Source organism: Coregonus clupeaformis, chromosome 7, assembly GCF_020615455.1.
Source record: "Coregonus clupeaformis isolate EN_2021a chromosome 7, ASM2061545v1, whole genome shotgun sequence".
Classification (NCBI taxonomy): Eukaryota; Metazoa; Chordata; class Actinopteri; order Salmoniformes; family Salmonidae; genus Coregonus; species Coregonus clupeaformis.
In genome coordinates, this window is record NC_059198.1 from 28,451,613 (window position 1) to 28,473,247 (window position 21,635).

Consider the following 21,635-nt stretch of genomic DNA (forward strand, 5'->3'; position numbering starts at 1 on the left):
TCACACACACACAACACAACCTTTCTCCTCCAGTCAACAGGACATCCAGGCCTATAGCCTTCTATCTGCAGACTACAGAGAACAATAGCACATCCCAGAAATAGACAAATACATTTGAGCTATATCACTGCCTGCAACAAAGCATTACATTTACATTTTACAAAGCCTGATGTGTTGAATATCAAAATATTTGTATCAACAAACCACCATCACCTCAGAGTATTATAGCGCAGATACATTTACTGAGACACACTGTGCAGTTCTGCTGCTATACAGTGTTACTAGTCACATTGTCAGCCAAGTGGGGCAAGCAATCTGTTATCTTGGTTGTACCATTGATAGCAGCACATAGCCTAGATTATTATTTTACAGTGGAAGCATACATTTAAATCAAACTCTCGTATAAATAATTTGGAACAGTTATGATCAACATTCTCTATGTAAAGACAAGTCAGGGTTCAACAGTTAAGGTTGGTTTAATTTCAAAACACTGAGTTCAAGCTCAATAAAACCACAGGTTTAACATGTACAATATTTTTGTAATTGCTTTAAAATAATATAAAAACAATGAGTAAATCTACAGTGAAATGTTATCAAAACAAAGCAATGAAAGACAAAAACTAAATTGTATTCACATAAAAGAAACAAACATTTTGTGTTTGCTACACACGGTAATATATGCAACGAACACAAAAAATAATCAATGGTAAATTACTTTTTTTTTTTTTATGAAGCAAAGAGATTTCATCACAATGAGAAAGGAAATGTCAACTTCACCAGCTCATTTAGCAAACATGTTTTAAAGGGATACTTCAGGATTTTGGCAATTAAGCCCTTTATCTACTTCCCCGGAGTCAGATGAACTCGTGGATACCATTTTTGTCTCTGCGTGCAGTTTGAAGGAAGTTTCTAACTAGCATTAGCACCATTGCTAGTAGATACCATACACTTCCACTCATTGCACTATCGCTAGTTAGCATTGGCTTGCGAAACTACCTCTAACTCATACTGAATGCAGAGACATACACATGGTGGTCCATTAGTTCATCTGACTCTGGGGAAGTAGATAAAGGGCTTCATTGCCAAATCCCAAAGTATCCCTTTAAAGTCTGTACATTGGTCTAGCATTACAACATTAATTAAGAAAATATGACTACTCCAAAACAGTAAAAATGCATCATCACTATAATAAATTGTCTTTCACACACAGAGAATAAAACAACAAGTTCAAAATGTAGGGCTCATTTTCCTCATTTGGTTGCTCAGGCAACCACAGTGCTGTGAACTGTACAAACAGGCGTTAGTGAGACATTTAAAAATATAATAGTAAAGGTAAGGTGTTGTGTTTGGTTATTGGCACAGTCTGAAGAAAGAAACACACCTCTCATATTGATTACAATGCAGAACGAAGAGGCGCCAAGAGAAGCGTCAGTAGCAACAATGTACAACAATATTTCACTATACATTTGAAGGGTCACCATGCTTTAGGAGTCCACAGAACCGTAGGATGCTCTTACTGAAAAGGTGAATGGTACAAATGAACCTGTGTCACTACAGGATTTCTTCAATTTACCCATTGTGAAACAACTCCCGCAGTTTTCATTTTTTTTTCTCCAAAAGAGTTCTTTATGCTAAAACACATTTTTGTGACAATGAAATGCTGGTGCATTAGGATGTCAATTTTGCAGTTCTGTTGGCTGTTGTAACATGCATAACTGTACACTATAATACATGTATTCCACACCCCTTGAGAGAAAATACATACTGATTAATGTACACAGCCTCCAGACACTCTGGATATAATGTGATGTTACAGTCTGTGACTATATCCATAGGGTTCAGCAGAGGAGAACGTTGCGAGGCGGTCGGAGATAGGAGTGGACTAGCTGCTGCTTTCCAGATCTGTTGGGAGGACAGGAGACGGCAAGCTAACACACCGACCACTGTACGCAGAGGAACACCAACACTAGCACAAGATATTTGGCTAATAGAAGAGCACCGCAAATTATATTTTGAACGAGAGTCTTATAATGGTGGAGGAAAACTTCTGTTTAGTTTAGTTTTGTCTGTCAGCAATCAGGAACCAGTCCTCAGCTGTCTGTTGAAAAAAAGCATGTGCTTCCGTTAGTTTAAAAATGTTTCCTTTCCCTTGTCTGAATAGTCTTCTGTTTGGGAACAAAACCTTACCATAGACGTGAACATTTTGCTAAGCATATTCTCAATTGACCAAACTCTTCAATGTAATGAGAATTACAGTTCTGATAACAGCAGTCTGTGGTATTGATGAGAGGACAGTGGGTCCCACCATTTATAGCTCCTCTTCTTTAGTGACCTTTATCAGTCTTTTCAGCTCACATCATCCAAGAGCAGACGCTGGAATCGCAAATGAACTCCAGTTTTTCACATCAAAACTCTACAGTTCAAAATCCATGTAGCTTCAGTAATTTTTCTGGAATAGTGGCATACTGTAACACTCCAATGGCAAACCTCCCTCTGGGGGGGAACAACAGCCACAAGCATGCAGGTCAGGACTAATTTAAGAGTTAAGAGGTCCCAGTCTTTTCCAGTCATAGACCTACTACTGTAAGACATTATGAAATAAGATAACTGAGATTTAAGACAAATGCAATAACAAGCTGATGTCTACCTAGATCAGAAATAAGTGGTCTTTCAGCTTGTTAGGCAGTAGTAATGATATGTCAATGTGATCTCGTCAGACACGTATTAAGAGACAGGATAATACAATTGATGTTAATGCCCTTTCTTGGATCAGGCGTTCTACTGGTCGTGTTGCAAGTCCTCCAGATAACAGGATTACATGAGGAACTGAGATGTTTCACTATGATGAAGAACACTCACACGGAATGCTTGAGAAACACTGGTCTTTGTCTTTAAGACATATCATTTCCTTAGTATTGTTGCGGTACATCCAACCTTTGAGGAACTGTGCCTGCATCACAACTTGCTATGACAGAGGCCTAGTTCTGTAAAGGGTGTGAGGGAACGGTAGTTGCTAGGCCTTTCCACAGCTCTCTGTGTAAGGCATTGCTCAACATCTCCTACAGCAACGAGAGAGTACAGTACGTAGCAACATATTGAACAAAATCACTATCAATAGTTATAAGTGCTAGCCTAGACATTCTCTCTCAGTCCTCACCAAAGCAATGGCAGTTTAGTTTCATTATCTATTCAGGTGTTCTCTCCTTCACTACATTCACAGCACCATAACTAGCGGTTTTTGCAGTGGTAAACATGGACATTTGATTGTGGATATCTCCTTCATACAATATCAAACACAGGGAGACCCCAAAAGTGGCAGACAAATAAAAGCAAAGATGTTGTTTGAGCAACATATCCTCACATTAGACATTATCATTCAGTTCAAGATGATATTTGGTGGACTGAGCAGACAGAGGAGTGGAAAAGGAGCAGAGATCATTCATGATGAGCTGGAGGCCAGTTGCCTCATTAGTCTGTATTGTCCCTGGGCCACATGAGGATGGCCCAGCACAGAGACGAGGCGGTGGTAGGGGGTAGCAGGGGAACAAGGACCACCACTCAGTCAGTCCAATAGCAGCCCATGAAGCCAATGACAGCGATCACACAATGCTGGAAATAACCTCCTCTTGGCCCTCACAATGCACTGGCTAGCTGCTCTGCTCTATGTGGGCCAGCCCAGACTGGTCATCTGGAAACATCATGAAAGAGCCTCCGGAAAACATTGTAATGACGACAGCACTATTTACATGATGCGTCTGCCTTGCATATCCCTTTCTAAGCTCTGCTATCAATACATATTTGGCCCCGATGTTTGAAGTTGTTGCTGGGGGAGAGGGCTAGTAAGGGTGAAGAGGAAAGCAGATCTGGACTGTAGACTGGATGGGAATGGAGATGATGTCACAGAAATGTTGAAGGGCATTGGAGAAGAGGTTCCAGAGGCTAGGTGGTTCCACACTGGTGTGTCTGTAGGTGGGTCACGCCCCGGTGTTGTCTAGAGCTGTGCTGTAGGGTGAAGTGGTGGGCGGTGTGGAGTGTGCTGTCGTGAGTGGTGTGCCGAGTCGTGTTCTTGGTGCTGTGATGGGTGCTGTGGAGGTATGGGTGTGGAGGTACTGGGACCCGGCCCACTGTTGGCCAGGTACTTGGCCCTCATGCTGGAGGTGTACTGTTGAGAGAAAGAGAAAAGTAGGCGTAACAAAACAGCATGGGATGACCCATGTATACACAGATAAAGAATTACAGTTTTCATCCAATAGAGAACTACAGTGCCTTCGGAAAGTATTCAGACCCCTTGACTTTTTCCACATTTTGTTAGGTTACAGCCTTATTCTAAAATTGATGAAATTGTTTTTTTCCCCTCATCAATCTACACACAATACCCCATAATGACAAAGCAAAAACAGGTTTTTAGAATTTTTTGCTAATTTATATATAAAAACAGAAATATCACATTTACATAAGTATTCAGACCCTTTACTCAGTACTTTGTTGAAGCACTTTGGCAGCAATTACAGCCTCGAGTCTTCTTGGGTATGACGCTACAAGCTTGGTACACCTGTATTTGGGGAGTTTCTCCCATTCTTCTCTGCAGATCCTCTCAAGCTCTGCCAGGTTGGATGGGGAGCGTTGCTGCACAGCTATTTTCAGGTCTTCCAGAGATGTTCAATCAGGTTTAAGTCTGGGCTCTGGCTGGGCCACTCAAGGACATTCAGAGGCGTTGTCTTGGCTGTGTGCTTAGGGTCGTTGTCCTGTTGAAAGGTGAACCTTCGCCCCAGTCTGAGGTCCTGAGTGCTCTGGAGCAGGTTTTCATCAAGGATCTCTGTACTTTGCTCCGTTCATCTTTGCCTCGATCCTGACTAGTCTCCCAGTCCCTGCCGCTGAAAAACATCCCCACAGCATGATGCTGCCACCACCATGCTTACCCGTAAGGATGGTGACAGGTTTCCTCCAGATGTGACGCTTGGCATTCAGGCCAAAGAGTTGAATCTTGGTTTCATCAGACCAGAGAATCTTGTTTCTCATGGTCTGAGAGTCTTTAGGTGCCTTTTGGCAAACTCCAAGCAGGCTGTTATGTGCCTTTTACTGAGGAGTGGCTTCCGTCTGGCCACTCTACTATAAAGGCCTGATTGGTGGAGTGCTGCAGAGATGGTTGTCCTTCTGGAAGGTTCTCCCATCTCCACAGAGGAACTCTAGAGCTCTGTCAGAGTGACCATCGGGTTCCTGGTCACCTCCCTGACCAAAGCCCTTCTCCCCCGATTGCTCAGTTTGGCCGGGCGGCCAGCTCTAGGAAGAGTCTTGGTGGTTCCAAACTTCTCTCATTTAAGAATGATGGAGGCCACTGTGTTCTTGGGGACCTTCAATGTTGCAGAGATTTTTTGGTACCATTCCCCAGATATGTGCCTCGGCATAATCCTGTCTCGGAACTCTACGGACAATTCCTTCGACCTCATGGCTTGTTTTTTGCTCTGACATGCACTGTCAACTGTGGGACCTTATATAGACAGGTGTGTGCCTTTCCAAATCATGTCCAATCAATTGAATTCACCACAGGTGGACTCGAATCAAGTTGTAGAAACATCTCAAGGATGATCAATAGAAACAGGATGCGCCTGAGCTCAATTTCGAGTCTCATAGTAAAGCATCTGAATACTTATGTAAATAAGGTATTTCTGTTTAAAAAATATATATAATCTTAAAACCTGTTTTCGCTTTGTCAGTATGGGGTATTGTGTGTAGATTGATGAGGATATAAAAACAATATTTTTTTTTTTGAATAAGGCTGTAACGTAACAAAATGTGGAAAAGGTCAAGGGGTCTGAATACTTTCCGAAGGCACTGTATAAAATAGTTACGATAGTGGTGTATATTTTATATTTGCTATGTTTGAAAGTGCAGGTGTTTGCCCTGACATCAAAAAAGCATTACTAATGTAAAAAGCTTAGAACACCAAAAACAGGTCACCTTAACAAATCAATAGAGAGGGTTTGGCTGTGAGGGCTTGAGAATGAACAAGCCTCACACATCACATGACAACACCAACACAGAGAAAACATTCAGGGTCCAATTCTGACGATGCAAAGAAATGCGGTACTAGTGTGAAAAACAAAACAAAAACTTGTAGGACCATTCATTTTAAATTCAGTAACTGTGCAGAGTCCATGCGGGATACAGCGCCGCGGTTTTTGCATTGTGGGAATGCCACCCTGGGAGTCATTTGGACAGCCTATTGTGGACACCTAGGATCAGCAGTATGTTCAGAATATCTCAGATTCCCCTACCCTCAGATTTGACTCTGAACAATCTGTGTGTGATATCAGAAATCTAACTGCTTGGTGCATAAAATCAAGTTTCAGTCTGCATTTTGGTTGGCAATGGCAAAAATGAATTGCATATTCAGTCTGATGGGAGGTAAACCTGAAATACAGATCATTTTGTCCCTTAACTGCCTTATCTGTATACCATTTGGAATTCTACCATATATATATATATATATATACAGTGGGGATTATCAGTGGTCATTTCCTAATAATTGCTCCCACAGTTGATTTCTTCAAACCAAGCTGCTTACCTATTGCAGATTCAGTCTTCCCAGCCTGGTGCAGGTTTACAATTTTGTTTCTGGTGTCCTTTGACAGCTCTTTGGTCTTGGCCATAGTGGAGTTTGGAGTGTGACTGTTTGAGGTTGTGGACAGGTGTCTTTTATACTGATAACAAGTTCAAACAGGTGCCATTAATACAGGTAACGAGTCGAGGACAGAGGAGCCTCTTAAAGAAGAAGTTACAGGTCTGTGAGAGCCAGAAATCTTGCTTGTTTGTAGGTGACCAAATACTTATTTTCCACCATAATTTGCAAATAAATTCATTAAAAATCCTACAATGTGATTTTCTGGAATTTTTTTTTCTCATTTTGTCTGTCATAGTTGACGTGTACCTATGATGAAAATTACAGGCCTCTCTCATCTTTTTAAGTGGGAGAACTTGCACAATTGGTGGCTGACTAAATACTTTTTTCCCCCACTGTGTATATATATATATACATATACATATACATATACATATATATATATATATATATATATATATACATATATATACATACATACATACATACATACATACATACATACATACATACATACATACATACATACATACATACATACATACATACATATATATATATATATATACACACACACACACACACACACACACTGTATCTATCTACTGTATCTATCTATCTACTGTATATATAGTATGTTTCTACATGGGAAAGTAAGGGCTTATCATACTGTACTTAGAGATAATAAACCATACTGGAATTGGGTTGGGTTGTCACATCTGTGTACATTACAATGTATGTATTGCAAAAGAGCAGACAAAACCAGGTGCACTTGCAGTACATACTCTGTGAAAGGATATGTGACAGGTTTACAGAACTAACAGGACTAAAGCTCCTAACACCTTATTCCACTTGCCTATAGCTCCTATATAATATATATATATATGCCATTTAGCAGCCGCTTTTATCCAAAGTGACTTGCAGTCATGCGTGCATCCATTTTTAGTGTGGGCGGCCCCAGTGGGCATCGAACCCACGATCCTCAGCGTTTTGCAAGCGCCATGCTTCGGCCAACTGGATATAACCACACGTTATATCCTGCACATAGTTGTGCTGAAAAGTGGCCTTGCCAGATCAACATGATTTTCAATGGGAGTCTCTTAGACTTAGTGGTAAAGTGAGGTGGAGACCATCCCACTCCATACTCAGGAGCCATTCTACCCGCTATACTGTACATCTATGAGCTCTGAAGGCCAGGAGAGAGAGACAGAGACATAGGTGGAACAACTTGACAATAGCAGAAGGATGTTCTAGCTCACAGAAGAACTCAAGACTTCCAAAATGAACTAGTACAGGTTCTGGACTAGTGGAATGTTCTGGCAACAAACCGCCCAGATCTATCAACAACTGGATAAAGTTGTTCTCTTCTACAGTAATGAACTCGTTCCTTTTTCAAAACCGTCAATCCTTAAAGAGGTCCACTGTGATGTAATTCACACAGTAATAACTCCTTTCCAGGGCCTCCCTGTTTCAGGTGGAAAGGGGAATGCAACACTTAGTCTAAAGGGCTCGGAATGCAATGCAGTACGTGAATGTCGTTTTTTGTCGGATGTAGGCTTAAATGTTCATGAAAGGAAAGCCATGATGGGCCTGAAGGCAGGACTAGAACGTGACATGTTCCACCTAAAACAGCTGCAGTGCTGGGGGATAGGATGGGCCACAATCAGGGGACACGTGTTAGGTGAGGTGTCAAACTAGCAAGACAAAGGAGGGCAGTGGGGTGGCAGGTAGCTCTGGTTAGGGCGTGGGTGGTTGGGGTGGGGGGAGTAGACTTGGTTTGGGGGAACACAGGCCAGTAAGTGAAGGTGGGGTGGGGGGCATTGTCTGTACCTGTTAGCATAGCGGAGGAGGTTACCAAAACGATCTCTCACTCGCTGAGGGCTTTAACTGCCAGCTGTGGTGGCTGTAACTGTCCATGCCGGCAGTCAAATACAACTGTGTGGGTTTGCAGGAAAGAAAACAAGAGCAACAAGACAGTATAGAGAAGATACACAGCGCAGAGTCTAGGTCCAAGCAGACACACTGACACCGAGGAGGAGGGGCTCACTCTCCAGGACAGGAGGGCAACCGGCCAGGGAGGAACAGGGACCACTGACGGAAGGACTCAGGTTGACTTACAACACACAACCTATGGAGACTGGTAGCTAGGATCGTCATGTTGACTAGCTCTTACTGTGAGCCAAACTAACTTCAATGTCAAAATCAGAGGCAAAAATACTGCACTGAGACATCATTTCCAAAACCAGGCCCTGTTGGCAGACTGTTTACTTTTAAACAACAAGATCTCATTGGAAAGATCTTCGTCATTGTCCTGTCCTACACAACGGCTGCCAAATGACCCAGTCAGTGGAGGTGTTCTGTCCATCAGTGTATAACGTAGACATTGGGACACTTACCGAGGGAGGAGGGGACTCTCTCTCTATCAGTGGAGTGTTCTCACACCGCGGGTTCTGGAAGGCATTGGCATTCTGGGTCCTGTGTAACAGAACAAACACACACTCCAAGGTTAAACACAGGCGGGGAGGGAACTACAGCTGCAGAACACACACAGAAATAGGTTCACAAAAACGTCCATGACTTATTGACCCTCAAAATAACCTTTCCATGCCACAGAAGCACGTACACCCACATATACAAATATTTCATGATACCATTTAAACCACTACAGGCACCACAGACACAGACCCCCACAGTACATCCATGGCTGTACTATACTGTACAATCCACCAAAACCAGAGTAACACCAAATCCCCTCTCCCAGGCAACACCCCCCATCCCAATCCTAAGAGGTCCATTCATAAAGCTGTTGGCCTTGGGTTTCAAAGGACCACAGCTGGAGAGCAACAGCTGCATCGGTCGCGGCCGCCAGAATGTGACCCTCTATGGGAGAGCAGAGCACGGCTCCTCTCTCTCAGCGGTGCCCTAAACGTGGAGGCTGTGCTAGTACAGCCCTGGGTCACATGGTCTCTCACATTCCTCATCCCTCACCACCACAGCCTGCTTTGAACCTTTCAACACTGAGAAAGTGGAGGGGAAAAAACAGATCCCCCTAACACTTGTAATTGCACCCACTGTTCCCCAGTGATTCTCTTTGAGATGAGTGTTCCATGTGACTGGTGTTACTGTACTCACATGTACTCTGTGACGGGGGCGTTGCTGACGGTGTGTGCTGCAGCAGGGATGCTGGTCTCGCTGCCGTAGCTGCTGCCACAGCTGTACAGGCTGGGCATGTGGACCCGGTACAGGTTGTCATGGTTCTGCAGTCTGCCTCCGTGGGCCATGGACTCCTCCTCGCTGTCCGCCTCGTTCCTATAGGGACACACAGAGAGAGAGAGAGAGAGAGAGAGAGACACTGCTGAGTCACACAGGTCCACCAGGACACATTCTACCAGGAAAATCATTGAGGACAAGGCAACAGAAAACATGTCGTCCCCAAAGAATGATGTAGTGACCCCCCGGGCCAACTGAGATATTGCATGTGACTAACACATTTCAGTGACGTTACTATAGCTCCCAACTTGGGCCAATCAGTGTAATTTTGTAAATGCTGGATCTCTATGGCAAGACGCATCATTCACCTAAGTTTAGTCAAAATCAGCCCAGTGCTGTCTGAGATACTGTGTGTGACGAACATACGGAGACAGATCCACAGTCCCCTCCCTGATTTCATCGTTGGGGAGAAAATGTGAATTTCAGTTTACTTCCAAATTCAAATGGAATTGACCACAACCCTGCAGAGTGACAAACGGCCACAAGGGGGAGCCCTCTCCCACTGACGGGGAGAGCAGCTGCAGCACAAAAGCATGCACATTCACGGTCACGTTTTGTATTCATTCACGGTCACGTTTTGTATTCATTCACTGCCACGTTTTGTATTCATTCACTGCCACGTTTCTATTCAATTCATTCACTGCCCAAGGTTAGACGAAAGATGTGTTCTCTTTGAAAAAGGGAAAGCAGCAAATTCCCGCTGAGCTTAAGGAATGAAACCACGATCCAGTAAGATAAGAACGTATTCCGTTTCCACAGGAATATTACATAATGAGCTGCTACAATATGGATTGGTCTACATTGCCATTTCTGTTCAAACATGAACTGTGATTGTGACTAGTGCAAGGGCACCACTGAAAGCCCACATTATCAAAACATAAACACATTTGCCCCTGAGGCACAATGGTCAAGATATAAAACCTGGATAACAAAAAGAAGACAGAAACAGCCCTGTGGTGCTGAAGGGAATTAGCGCTGATGATGACATGGTGGCGCTTGTCTCCCTCTAGTGTTCAACACCACCACCCATAGGCTTTTCCTCCACACAGCTAATTAATGACATCATCCCATTCAATGCAGCACGAATTCGCACATACAGAACATTACAAAGACATTAGAGTATGTAGTTGGGGTGAAAATATAACAAATTTCCAACATTACCGTGTTCATATATAAAATATATCAATAGAATGGCTTAAGGGATTAAAAGCAGTAAAGCTTAATGGGGGTTTATTAAGAATTACATGCATCATTAAAACAATGAGATATTATTCAAACAACTGTATGCCATTTAGAAAATGTATTCCTATAAAAAACCCTTTGCTGTATAACAGGAACAGCGAGCTGAGATCAAACTGCAGAACATAACATATCCACCCGTATCCTCAGTTAGAACTCTGCTAATTACATAGTGGAGTTAAGCTGGAGGCGTTGCCTGGGACAACTAATTCTCATCTCTCTTACAAGGCATTATGTTTAATCCTATCCATCTGCTGCTGATAGGGTCACCCAGTGGAGGGAAATCAGATGGATTTCATAAAGTACAACGTCAACCTCGGAAATTACACCACTCCACGCAATGGTTGCAATAGATTTAGGCAAAGCTTTGCACGATAAGGGAGAGGGGGATAACAGGAAGTGATATATTTGGGGAAGCAGCTGGGCCCTGCCGGCCAGGTCCCACGGAACACGCTGCCAGTGTTCTACACACTAGAGTATTGTCTCTTTCTGTCTGTCTACAGGCAAATCATTATAATTTCAGTCATTTCCGTGTAATGTAAAAATGGGACGCAGAGGCTACAGTCCACGGTTTCAGCAAAAGCTCTATTAACTGAGTTCTATTGGAGGCAATTCTAAATGGTTTCTCAAACACTGAAATACCTAAAACATCCTTTACTTTCTGAACCATTTTGCTCATAGACATGGAACACTAACAGACAAACAGAAATAGCATTGAGTTCCAATTGGACTGACTGTATGTGGTACTGGAGGATAGTGGTGTGTATGGGAGATGGGTTCTTACCTCTTGTTGTTCCAGGTGTGAGGCACGCTGCAGACGATGGAGCTGAACATGAGAGCCGTGACGAAGGAGAAGAACACCAGGTAGATCAGGCCCTCTAGTCCATCATAACACAACCCTGTTATAGCCTGGACATAGTCCTGGAACACAACACAGCAACACAGTTAATAACACAACCCTCTTATAGCCTGGACATAGCTGGAACACAACACAGCAACAGACAAGTTATTTATAACGGTACCTAACATTGATTATGAGCACAGTATGCACAGGGTGGTACAGTGCATATCAGGGTCAGTCTCTTCAATTACGTGATGACGCTATATCATTGGAAGACGTCATACATACATACATACATACATACATACATGCAGTATCTCACAAAAGTGAGTACACCCCTCACATTTTAGTAAATATTTGAGTATATCTTTTCATGTGACAACACTATAGAAATGACACTTTGCTACAATGTAAAGTAGTGAATGTACAGCTTGTATAACAGTGTAAATTTGCTGTCCCCTCAAAATTACTCAACACACAGCCATTAATGTCTAAACCGCTGGCAACAAAAGTGAGTACACCCCTAAGTGAAAATGTCCAAATTGGGTCAAATTAGCCATTTTCCCTCCCCGGTGTCATGTGACTCATTAGTGTTACAAGGTCTCAGGTGTGAATGGGGAGCAGGTGTGTTAAATTTGGTGTCATCGCTCTCACACTCCCTCATACTGGTCACTGGAAGTTCAACATGGCACCTCATGGCAAAGACCTCTCTGAGGATCTGAAAAAAAGAATTGTTGCTCTACATAAAGATGGCCTGGGCTATAAGAAGATTGCCAAGACCCTGAAACTGAGCTGCAGCACGGTGGCCAAGACCATACAGCGGTTTAACAGGACAGGTTCCACTCAGAACAGGCCTCGCCATGGTCGACCAAATAAGTTGAGTGCACGTGCTCAGCGTCATATCAAGAGGTTGTCTTTGGGAAATAGACATATGAGTGCTGCCAGTATTGCTGCAGAGGTTGAAGGGGTGGGGGGTCAGCCTGTCAGTGCTCAGACCATACGCCGCACACTGCATCAAATTGGTCTGCATGGCTGTCGTCCCAGAAGGAAGCCTCTTCTAAAGATGATGCACAAGAAAGCCCGCAAACAGTTTGCTGAAGACAAGCATACTAAGGACATGGATTACTGGAACTATGTCCTGTGTTCTGATGAGACCAAGATAAACGTATTTGGTTCAGATGGTGTCAAGCGTGTGTGGCGGCAACCAGGTGAGGAGTACAAAGACAAGTGTGTCTTGCCTACAGTCAAGCATGGTTGTGGGAGTGTCATGGTCTGGGGCTGCATGAGTGCTGCCGGCACTGGGGAGCTACAGTTCATTGAGGGAACCATGAATGCCAACAAGTACTGTGACATACTGAAGCAGAGCATGATCCCCTCCCTTCGGAGACTGGGCCGCAGGGCAGTATTCCAACACTGCCTTGCTAAAGAAGCTGAGGGTAAAGGTGATGGACTAGCCAAGCATGTCTCCAGACCTAAACCCTATTGAGCATCTGTGGGGCATCCTCAAATGGAAGATGGAGGAGTGCAAGGTCTCTAACATCCACCAGCTCCGTGATGTTGTCATGGAGGAGTGGAAGAGGACTCCAGTGGCAACCTGTGAAGCTCTGGTGAACTCCATGCCCAAGAGGGTGAAGGAAGTGCTGGAAAATGATGGTGGCCACACAAAATATTGACACTTTGGGCCCAATTTGGACATTTTCACTTAGGGGTGTACTCACTTTTGTTGCCAGCGGTTTAGACATTAATGGCTGTGTGTTGAGTTATTTTGAGGGGACAGCAAATGTACACTGTTATACAAGCTGTACATTCACTACTTTACATTGTAGCAAAGTGTCATTTCTTCAGTGTTGTCACATGAAAAGATATACTCAAATATTTACTAAAATGTGAGGGGTGTACGCACTTTTGTGAGACACTGTACATGTATACATGTACAGTAGGCCTGTATGACAGGACATTGATGCAATTGTGCATGTGCAAATGTGAAGTGTTGCAATGCCTGGATAAAAAAACCACTAACATGGTCACAGATCTGTCTGTGCATATTATACTCCACTGTCTAGTAGGGCGATACTTAGGTGCCGATACCATATGTACTGCGACTCTATATGCACTGCGATTCTATATGTACTGTGATTCTATATGTACTGCGATTCTATATGTACTGCGATTCGATACTGTGATTTTATTACGATTCAATCATCCAAAAATATTGCTGCTGCAGTGGGACAAGACAGAGCCATGAGAAAATGAGTTTTGATCAGTCACGGAAATAAAAGTGCTGAAAACTAATTAGCTCCCTATTTAAAAAGAAGATGGAGAACAAGGTATGAAGGGAAAATACTGTAGTTTTGGTGCATGTACAGCAAACTAGCGCAAAAATATTATTGCGATATTGTCAAAACTATGCGATATATCGTCAAAAATAATACCCCGATATGTAACTATATCGATCTTTCCTCCCATCACTACTGTCTGGTTCGTTGTCATGTCATATGCTGTACATGCATGTATCTATGACAACTAGTGCACAGGCTAGACGTCCACATCATGTCATAGAAATACAACTAACCAGACAGACCTACCAAACAGATGCTTCATATTGCCTGTCTGTTTGCTACACAGGGTTCCTGTACGCAGCGCCCTGTCTGACACACATGCTGGAAGAGGAAGGTTAGACATTACTATTTAACCCTAACTCCGCCTCGTGTCGAGGAGTGAAAGCAGGCCAAGACAGTGCTTTTCCTGTGCCTTGCGTCAGAGCCAGGCACATTAGTCATTATTGAGAGGAAGTAGCTCAACAACATGTGCATTACCCAGGAGAGCTATTCAACATGACAAAAGCACAGAGTAAGTGGGGAATAATATAGTCCAGCTTTTAAAGAAAACCTTTCATGATGGGTGCTTCTGCTTCCTGCATTTGCATTGAGAGACCTCTTGGATGTTCCTTCTAGGTATAGCATGTTTACATGTGATGTAGTAGCAGACGTGTTACGGCATCCTCCTGGGTCATGCTCAGCACAATGTTCAGAAAGAAATATATGATGCAGAACAAACATCCCTCTCTGTAGAAGAACAAATCACGTCTGCAACATTACACAAAGTTTGCCTACTGAAAGTAGCCCTGGTATAGGCAGAATGTGAGCTCCTGGGATACTGGTTGATTGGCTCAGGTTCTCCTGCCCTCTGCGGTGAGGGCAGTGAGTGGTGGGGATGAAAGTGGGAGTGACAGTAGGAACAGTGAGACCCAGGCAGGGTTCTGAGTGTGACAGTGGGCCTGGTCACATAGGGGTTAACAGGGGAGGATGTGAAGAGCTGTCAGGGAGGGCTGCTACTACAGATCATAGAGATATGCTGCCCAGCCCAGGGCGGCGGGTGCACTGCAGGCAGAGAGGAGCAGAACGGGGTTGAATACAGGGCTGAACCAAGAGCAGTGGAGCAGAGTTGAGCTCAGCTGAGCGGCGCAGATACACAGGAGTGTGAACTGTGAACGTGGTCCTCTCCACCACACAGACAGAGGGAACGCCAACTGCAAGTCATGCAACGGGCTCACTGGACCGTTTACACAGCTCGCATACACATCTGCAAACATCATCGGACTAGACGTGCACTGAATATGCTAAAATCACATCACAGAGAGGGATATGTACACATGTAGACCATGAACATACAACACAGAGACCATACAACACCCCCTGTGGAGTAAGGATGTTAGCCATGGTTCCCCTGTAGTCCCAGGCAGGAAGGCAGCTCACCATGTGCAGGCTGCGGCAGTCCACCAGGGCAGTGAGCTGATGCAGGCCAATCTCTGTGGTGTTCAGTACCCCCTGGATCTGTTCTAGATTCCCCTGCAAGACACACACACACACAGTTTAAAAACAGGGCCAGGTCTCCATTTAACACAGTAAATTAGGCCAGACCACTGTCTCAGTGTGCATGTGTGTATGAAATAGATACTTTGAATACTTATTTAGGTGTCCTACTTAAACTAGTAAAGAAGGTTTGTATGAGGTCAACAAAAGTAGAGTCGGCGAAACTTTGAGAAAACTCCCAAACCAAAACAGAGTCAGCAACCCTGACGCCTCTTGCAGACAGACTCCAGAGTTTTAATGGTGCGCGCCACATTCCATTGAAATGAAGGTACTTCCTCCGATTCTCAAACTTAGGCTATACCGCAGTCTGTCTGCACGAGGAGTAATAACAAACAACGTTCGGATTACATTTTCCTATGGACTGTAACGGTCGGTAGAGAACAGCATTTGTCCAGAGGTGCATTTTAAATGACCAAATAGGACATGAGGGCTGTTGAGTGTTGGCAGAGTTATACATCTCTGATAGCCCTACAGTATGTGAAATGTTTCCATGAACTCAGCATTTTCTCTCTTCACTGTGCCACTGAAGTATGCCTGCCTGCCTGCCTGCCTCTATTTTCCAACACGTCCCAAATGTCAGGCATCATTTGTTCCTCTGTGCACACAGTGGAAGGATCATCGCTGGATAATACAACACAGGGCTGTACAGGAGGCCAGTGAAAGTAACATGAGCATAATGCAAAGGTGACGTGTCAGCAGACTTTTATGGCCAGGTGCGCTCATCTCCTCTCTCTCTGCCTGTTGGTCCTTTGGTTCCATTCAACCCTTAGAATTGCTACAATAGTACAGCCAGTGTAGCCAGACCAGGGGGAAGGGCAGGGTGTGTTTGTGTGGAGTGACTGAGCCAGCAGGTATACTGTAATATCAGTACACTGGGAGGTGGCATTCACAGCAGGAAGTAAAGTGATAGATCGCAAGAGTCAGGACACTCACCTTAGTTTGGGGGTACTCTCTGGTGGCCGAGTGAAGCAGTTCAGACAAGTCGTCCTGCATCTCCACTAAGGCTTTGTGGCTCCCGGACAACTTCTACAACACAAGAGGAAAACACAACCGCCTGTATCAGACATTGCATTGAGTACTACACTACTTGTTCAATGTCAACTGACCCTTACACAGAAAATATAAACCCCCTGCTAGCGAAAACTAGTCCTTTCTGATAGTCAAATATGTCCCTTTACACTCAACCCAATGTTGGCACATTGACACCCTGTACCTGTGAGATATATGGCATGCATTATGTATCAAACTTTTCTCTTTACAGATGTACCTGTGATAGCTAAGCCTGGGCTTGTACTGCACTAAGTCATTTGATCAATTCATGAGAATAGAAAAAAAACACTACAGTCCATTAAAAGCAAGTCACAGAAAGGGTCTTAGGGTAGGGTCTTCAAATCACATTCATATTTAACACTGGCAATTGCCTTAGTGGCCGTTTCGCAGTTCTACATTTAAACCTCCATGAAAAGCTGGGAAAAGCTGACATGTCCTTGAGTGGCCCATCCAGAGCCCGGACTTGAACATGATCGAACATCTCTGGAGAGACCTGAAAATAGCTGTGCATCGACACTCCCCATCCAACCTGACAGAGCTTGAGAGGATCTGCAGAGAAGAATGGGAGAAACTCCCCAAATACAGGTGTGCCAAGCTTCTAGCGTCATACCAAAGAAGACTTGAGGCTGTAATCGCTGCTAAAGGTGCTTCAACAAAGTACTGAGTAAAGGGTCTGAATACTTATGTAAATGTGATATTTCCATTTTAGAATAAGGCTGTATCATATCTTTTTTGGGAAAAAGTCAAGGGGTCTGAATACTTTCCAAATGCACTGTATGCAGTGAGATGCATTAGCTAGATGAGAGTCATCTCACTGTTCAGCCTCATTAGACCAGATAAATGATGGCTGCATCAAAGTTACATATCAGCCTGATTCACGCATATACTGTCTACTGAAATAGATGATATGAATACTAAACATGTTATAAAACCAACACATCATTGGGTCTGTGACGCCAATATCAAAGCTCTTTGCTACTGAAAATATGATGGCCAGTAAAAGTCTGTTTGAAGTAGCCTACCTGTTGGAATGGGTTGGTTTGGTCCACACTGCATCTCATGTAGTACTGCAAAATGTCTGTGGAAAAACACATACAACAGGACTGGATCAGATGATGTGAGCAGTACTGCAGACAATCTCAGTGTAGTTAGTTATAGTACAGTGACAGTCAATTGATCAATAAGGTGAATTGCATTAACCCATTCTCACAGAGGACATAAGGTTTTCTCCAACCATTTCACACATGAAACCAGCTCCTTTAGAAGCTTCAGTGGAGGTCTCATTTGCCACCATGGTGACTTACTGGATGATATTTCAATTCCCTGACCTTGACATCCCATAGCCTTTATATGCCACTGCCTGAAGCAGTGCCCAGTCTACTGAATGTCAGGTGGTGAACCCCATAACCCCATAGCCTACAGTGCTGTGGTATCATCTCAGGTCAGCTTCCCCAGAGACAGAGATGGACAGAGATTGGGTTATTTCTGGGGTTGCTTTTCTGAAGTGGGTGAATAATGATCTTTGGGAGGGCCTGTAGAGTAATCAATGTATGCGATTAGCTTCTTAACAAGGTACTGCAGAGCAGAGCTGACTGGGGGCTTGTAAGGAGAGGAAACTGGGGTTGCGTCTCAAATGGTATCCTACATGGCTACCCTACACTCTGGTCAATAGTAGTGCACTATACAAGGAATAGGGTGCCATTTGGGATAGAACCTGGATCGATGGGGACGGTTCAGAGCTCCGTAAACAATGCTAATGGGTTAGCTAGCAGCACGGTCAGGCACACTGTGCCAGTAGGATTAATAGTATCCTGCTTTAGGGAACTCAATCTGGGATGGTGTGAGAAGGAGACACGTATTCTCACCCACACACACCCACCCACATACAATTTAATAAATAATGATATTTGGGAGTGCGTGACTTAAACATAGCACACCATGGCACAGGCTTGAATCAGAGTGCCTCTCCTTCTGGTCCCCAGTATTAATCAGAGAGAATATCACCAACACCACCAACACAACACATGGCATCCTGTTCCTTACGTCACACTGGTCTGTAACGTCCACTGACTCCCACACAGTCAAGTGGGTTCCAGATATTACAATTCTCTGTGAGGATTCCGCAGAGCTGTCAATTGGTTCCAAAGTGTGCTTTTACATTTCTCTCAGAAACCTCCCATCTCTCTCGCACGCGCACATGCACGCGCACAGTGAGTGGTAGAGAGAACAGCAGCAGTCTGCTCTGGTTATGGATGGGCCAGTTCACATCTGCCTTAGCTACTCTAAGCTCCCTCCCTGTGAGTCTCATAAACAGTGTAATTATGCCACTGAAAAGGGAAATGAACTGCTCATTCAATTATATCCTTGGATGGCCATATACAACAGGCTGAATAGAAGACCTCTCATTTACGGCTTGTAATAGTGTTTAAAGCAGCCAGTCAGAGATGACAGACTCATAACTTCCCTTTGTGGGATCTGCAATAATTGGGTTCAGGATATTACTACCAAAATGTCAGAGTGATGTAAAAGAGAAACAATGGCCGAACATTAAGTAGAAAACGGGAGAATAGAACAGCCTTTCTGTCGGGGCTAGGACAGGGCAGTAAAGAACAGCCTTTCTGTCGGGGCTAGGACAGGGCAGTAAAGAACAGCCTTTCTGTCGGGGCTAGGACAGGGCAGTAAAGAACAGCCTTTCTGTCGGGGGCTAGGACAGGGCAGTAAAGAACAGCCTTTCTGTCGGGGCTAGGACAGGGCAGTAAAGAACAGCCTTTCTGTCGGGGCTAGGACAGGGCAGTAAAGAACAGCCTTTCTGTCGGGGCTAGGACAGGGCAGTAAAGAACAGCCTTTCTGTCGGGGCTAGGACAGGGCAGTAAAGAACAGCCTCTCTGTCGGGGCTAGGACAGGGCAGTAAAGAACAGCCTCTCTGTCGGGGCTAGGACAGGGCAGTAAAGAACAGCCTCTCTGTCGGGGCTAGGACAGGGCAGTAAAGAACAGCCTTTCTGTCGGGGCTAGGACAGGGCAGTAAAGAACAGCCTTTCTGTCGGGGCTAGGACAGGGCAGTAAAGAACAGCCTTTCTGTCGGGGCTAGGACAGGGCAGTAAAGAACAGCCTTTCTGTCGGGGCTAGGACAGGGCAGTAAAGAACAGCCTTTCTGTCGGGGCTAGGACAGGGCAGTAAAGAACAGCCTTTCTGTCGGGGCTAGGACAGGGCAGTAAAGATATACATATTACGGCCAGTGAGGAACAACAGATAAGATGAAGAATGGCAACAGAGCTGTTGAAATTATTCACAGAGAGACCTCAGTGCTGCAAAGTGAGGTATAGTCTGTAGCGTTTGTTTACCAGGGCAAAATAAACAGTAATGGCTTGTCCAGGACGGCCATTTTCTTCTCCTGTCGTCGAGTGACAGGTATGAAATAAGGACAGAATGGAATAAAGGTAATGAAAAGGGCGACCTTTTCAAAGGCTGCCATTGTAGATCGAGAACAACCTAGGGGTGGAAGGCTAGGCCATTCTTAGGGGTCACAAACATGTACTGGACACCATGTTGAAGAGAGAGAGAGACTCTCTTATAGAGTCATATTACAACTAGCGTAATAATTTAAAATCAAGTCTTGCAATGTCACATAAATGTTCAGCTCCCTTGTAAGTCTAAACCACCTTATATTGTCTTTAAATAATTTACATTGCTGCTTATAAACACACAGGCATGTTAACACGCAAGGAAAATAGAACACACAAACACCCCTGATTGCCTGATTCCAGCCTCAAGGCAGTGGGGGAAGCTACTGTACTGAAGATGAGATGATGCACATAGGTCAAATGAGTCTTAACAACAATAGTTACACTAATCAGGATCTACAGTTAATGTTGGCTTTCTTTATTCCTATAGTTCCTCCTCTAGTATTCCTATTGCGAGTAGGCAGAGAGGGCTTCACAATGAGATGGTAGAGAGCTCTATTCTCTCCAGCAACGACTTGACAATGGAGAGTGAAAGCTGGAGTGGTGATTTAGAGGGAGGATGACTAACTGGGCACTAGTGATGGGGGAAAATAGTTAAATCGATACAGTTACATTAGGGTATTTTTGACGATATATCGTATGGTTTTGATAATATCGCAATATTCTTTTTGTGCTAGTTGGCTGTACCTACACCAAAACACAAAATGTTTCCTTCATAGCTTCTTATTTTGTGAAATAGTGAGCCAATTTGTTTTCAGCACTTTTATTTCCATGACTGATCAAAACTTTTTTCTCATGGCTCCCTTGTGAGAATTGCGAAAATCTCAAGGCACCCAAGTATCGTGATAATATCGTATCATGAGGTCCCTGGCAATTCCCAGCCCTACCTGTGACTGTGTTAAATTACGCAGTACTTTTCCACAGATACCGTCGACTGCAGTAGGAACAAACACACACACTCTGCCTGCCTGCCTTCTCCACCATAGCATGTCTCTCCTCATCCCCCTCCTCCACTGGTCTTATCTCATTCACACACTCCGGGCTCTATCCCTCTCCTCTCACACTTCTTTCACCTCATCATGGGACCAGATTGGCCAATTACTCCACGGGCCGCATTGGACACTTAAAATGCAGCGCAGCCCGTCACCCATGGCTTGTCTGCCCGGCGACAGATGCTCTGGGGGTAATTTATTGAGTCCTATTACAGGTTTGAGGAGGTAGCTCATGCACCCTAGCCCAGGTCCATAAATCTGAAAGCAATATATTTTACCGCTGGCCAGAGA

The 21,635-nt window shown here is 44.2% G+C and overlaps 1 protein-coding gene across 2 annotated transcripts in view; it reads right to left on the reverse strand.

Moving 5' to 3' along the window:
* Positions 1–457: 457 nt before the first annotated feature.
* LOC121569547 (protein tweety homolog 3-like) overlaps positions 458–21,635 on the reverse strand; it is a 63,413-nt gene continuing 42,235 nt past the window's right edge. The window contains exons 8-14 of one of the 2 annotated variants that reach the window (XM_041880603.2): positions 17,914–17,969; positions 16,775–16,867; positions 15,725–15,817; positions 11,913–12,049; positions 9,752–9,928; positions 9,016–9,094; positions 458–4,162 (exon numbers count right to left, since the gene is read on the reverse strand). In XM_041880603.2, the coding sequence (XP_041736537.1) occupies positions 3,992–4,162; positions 9,016–9,094; positions 9,752–9,928; positions 11,913–12,049; positions 15,725–15,817; positions 16,775–16,867; positions 17,914–17,969 (806 nt within the window). In that variant the 3' untranslated portion in view covers positions 458–3,991. Of the gene's footprint in view, positions 4,163–8,423; positions 8,555–9,015; positions 9,095–9,751; positions 9,929–11,912; positions 12,050–15,724; positions 15,818–16,774; positions 16,868–17,913; positions 17,970–21,635 lie in introns of those variants that run through there. The other variant, XM_041880604.2, reaches the window with a different exon arrangement.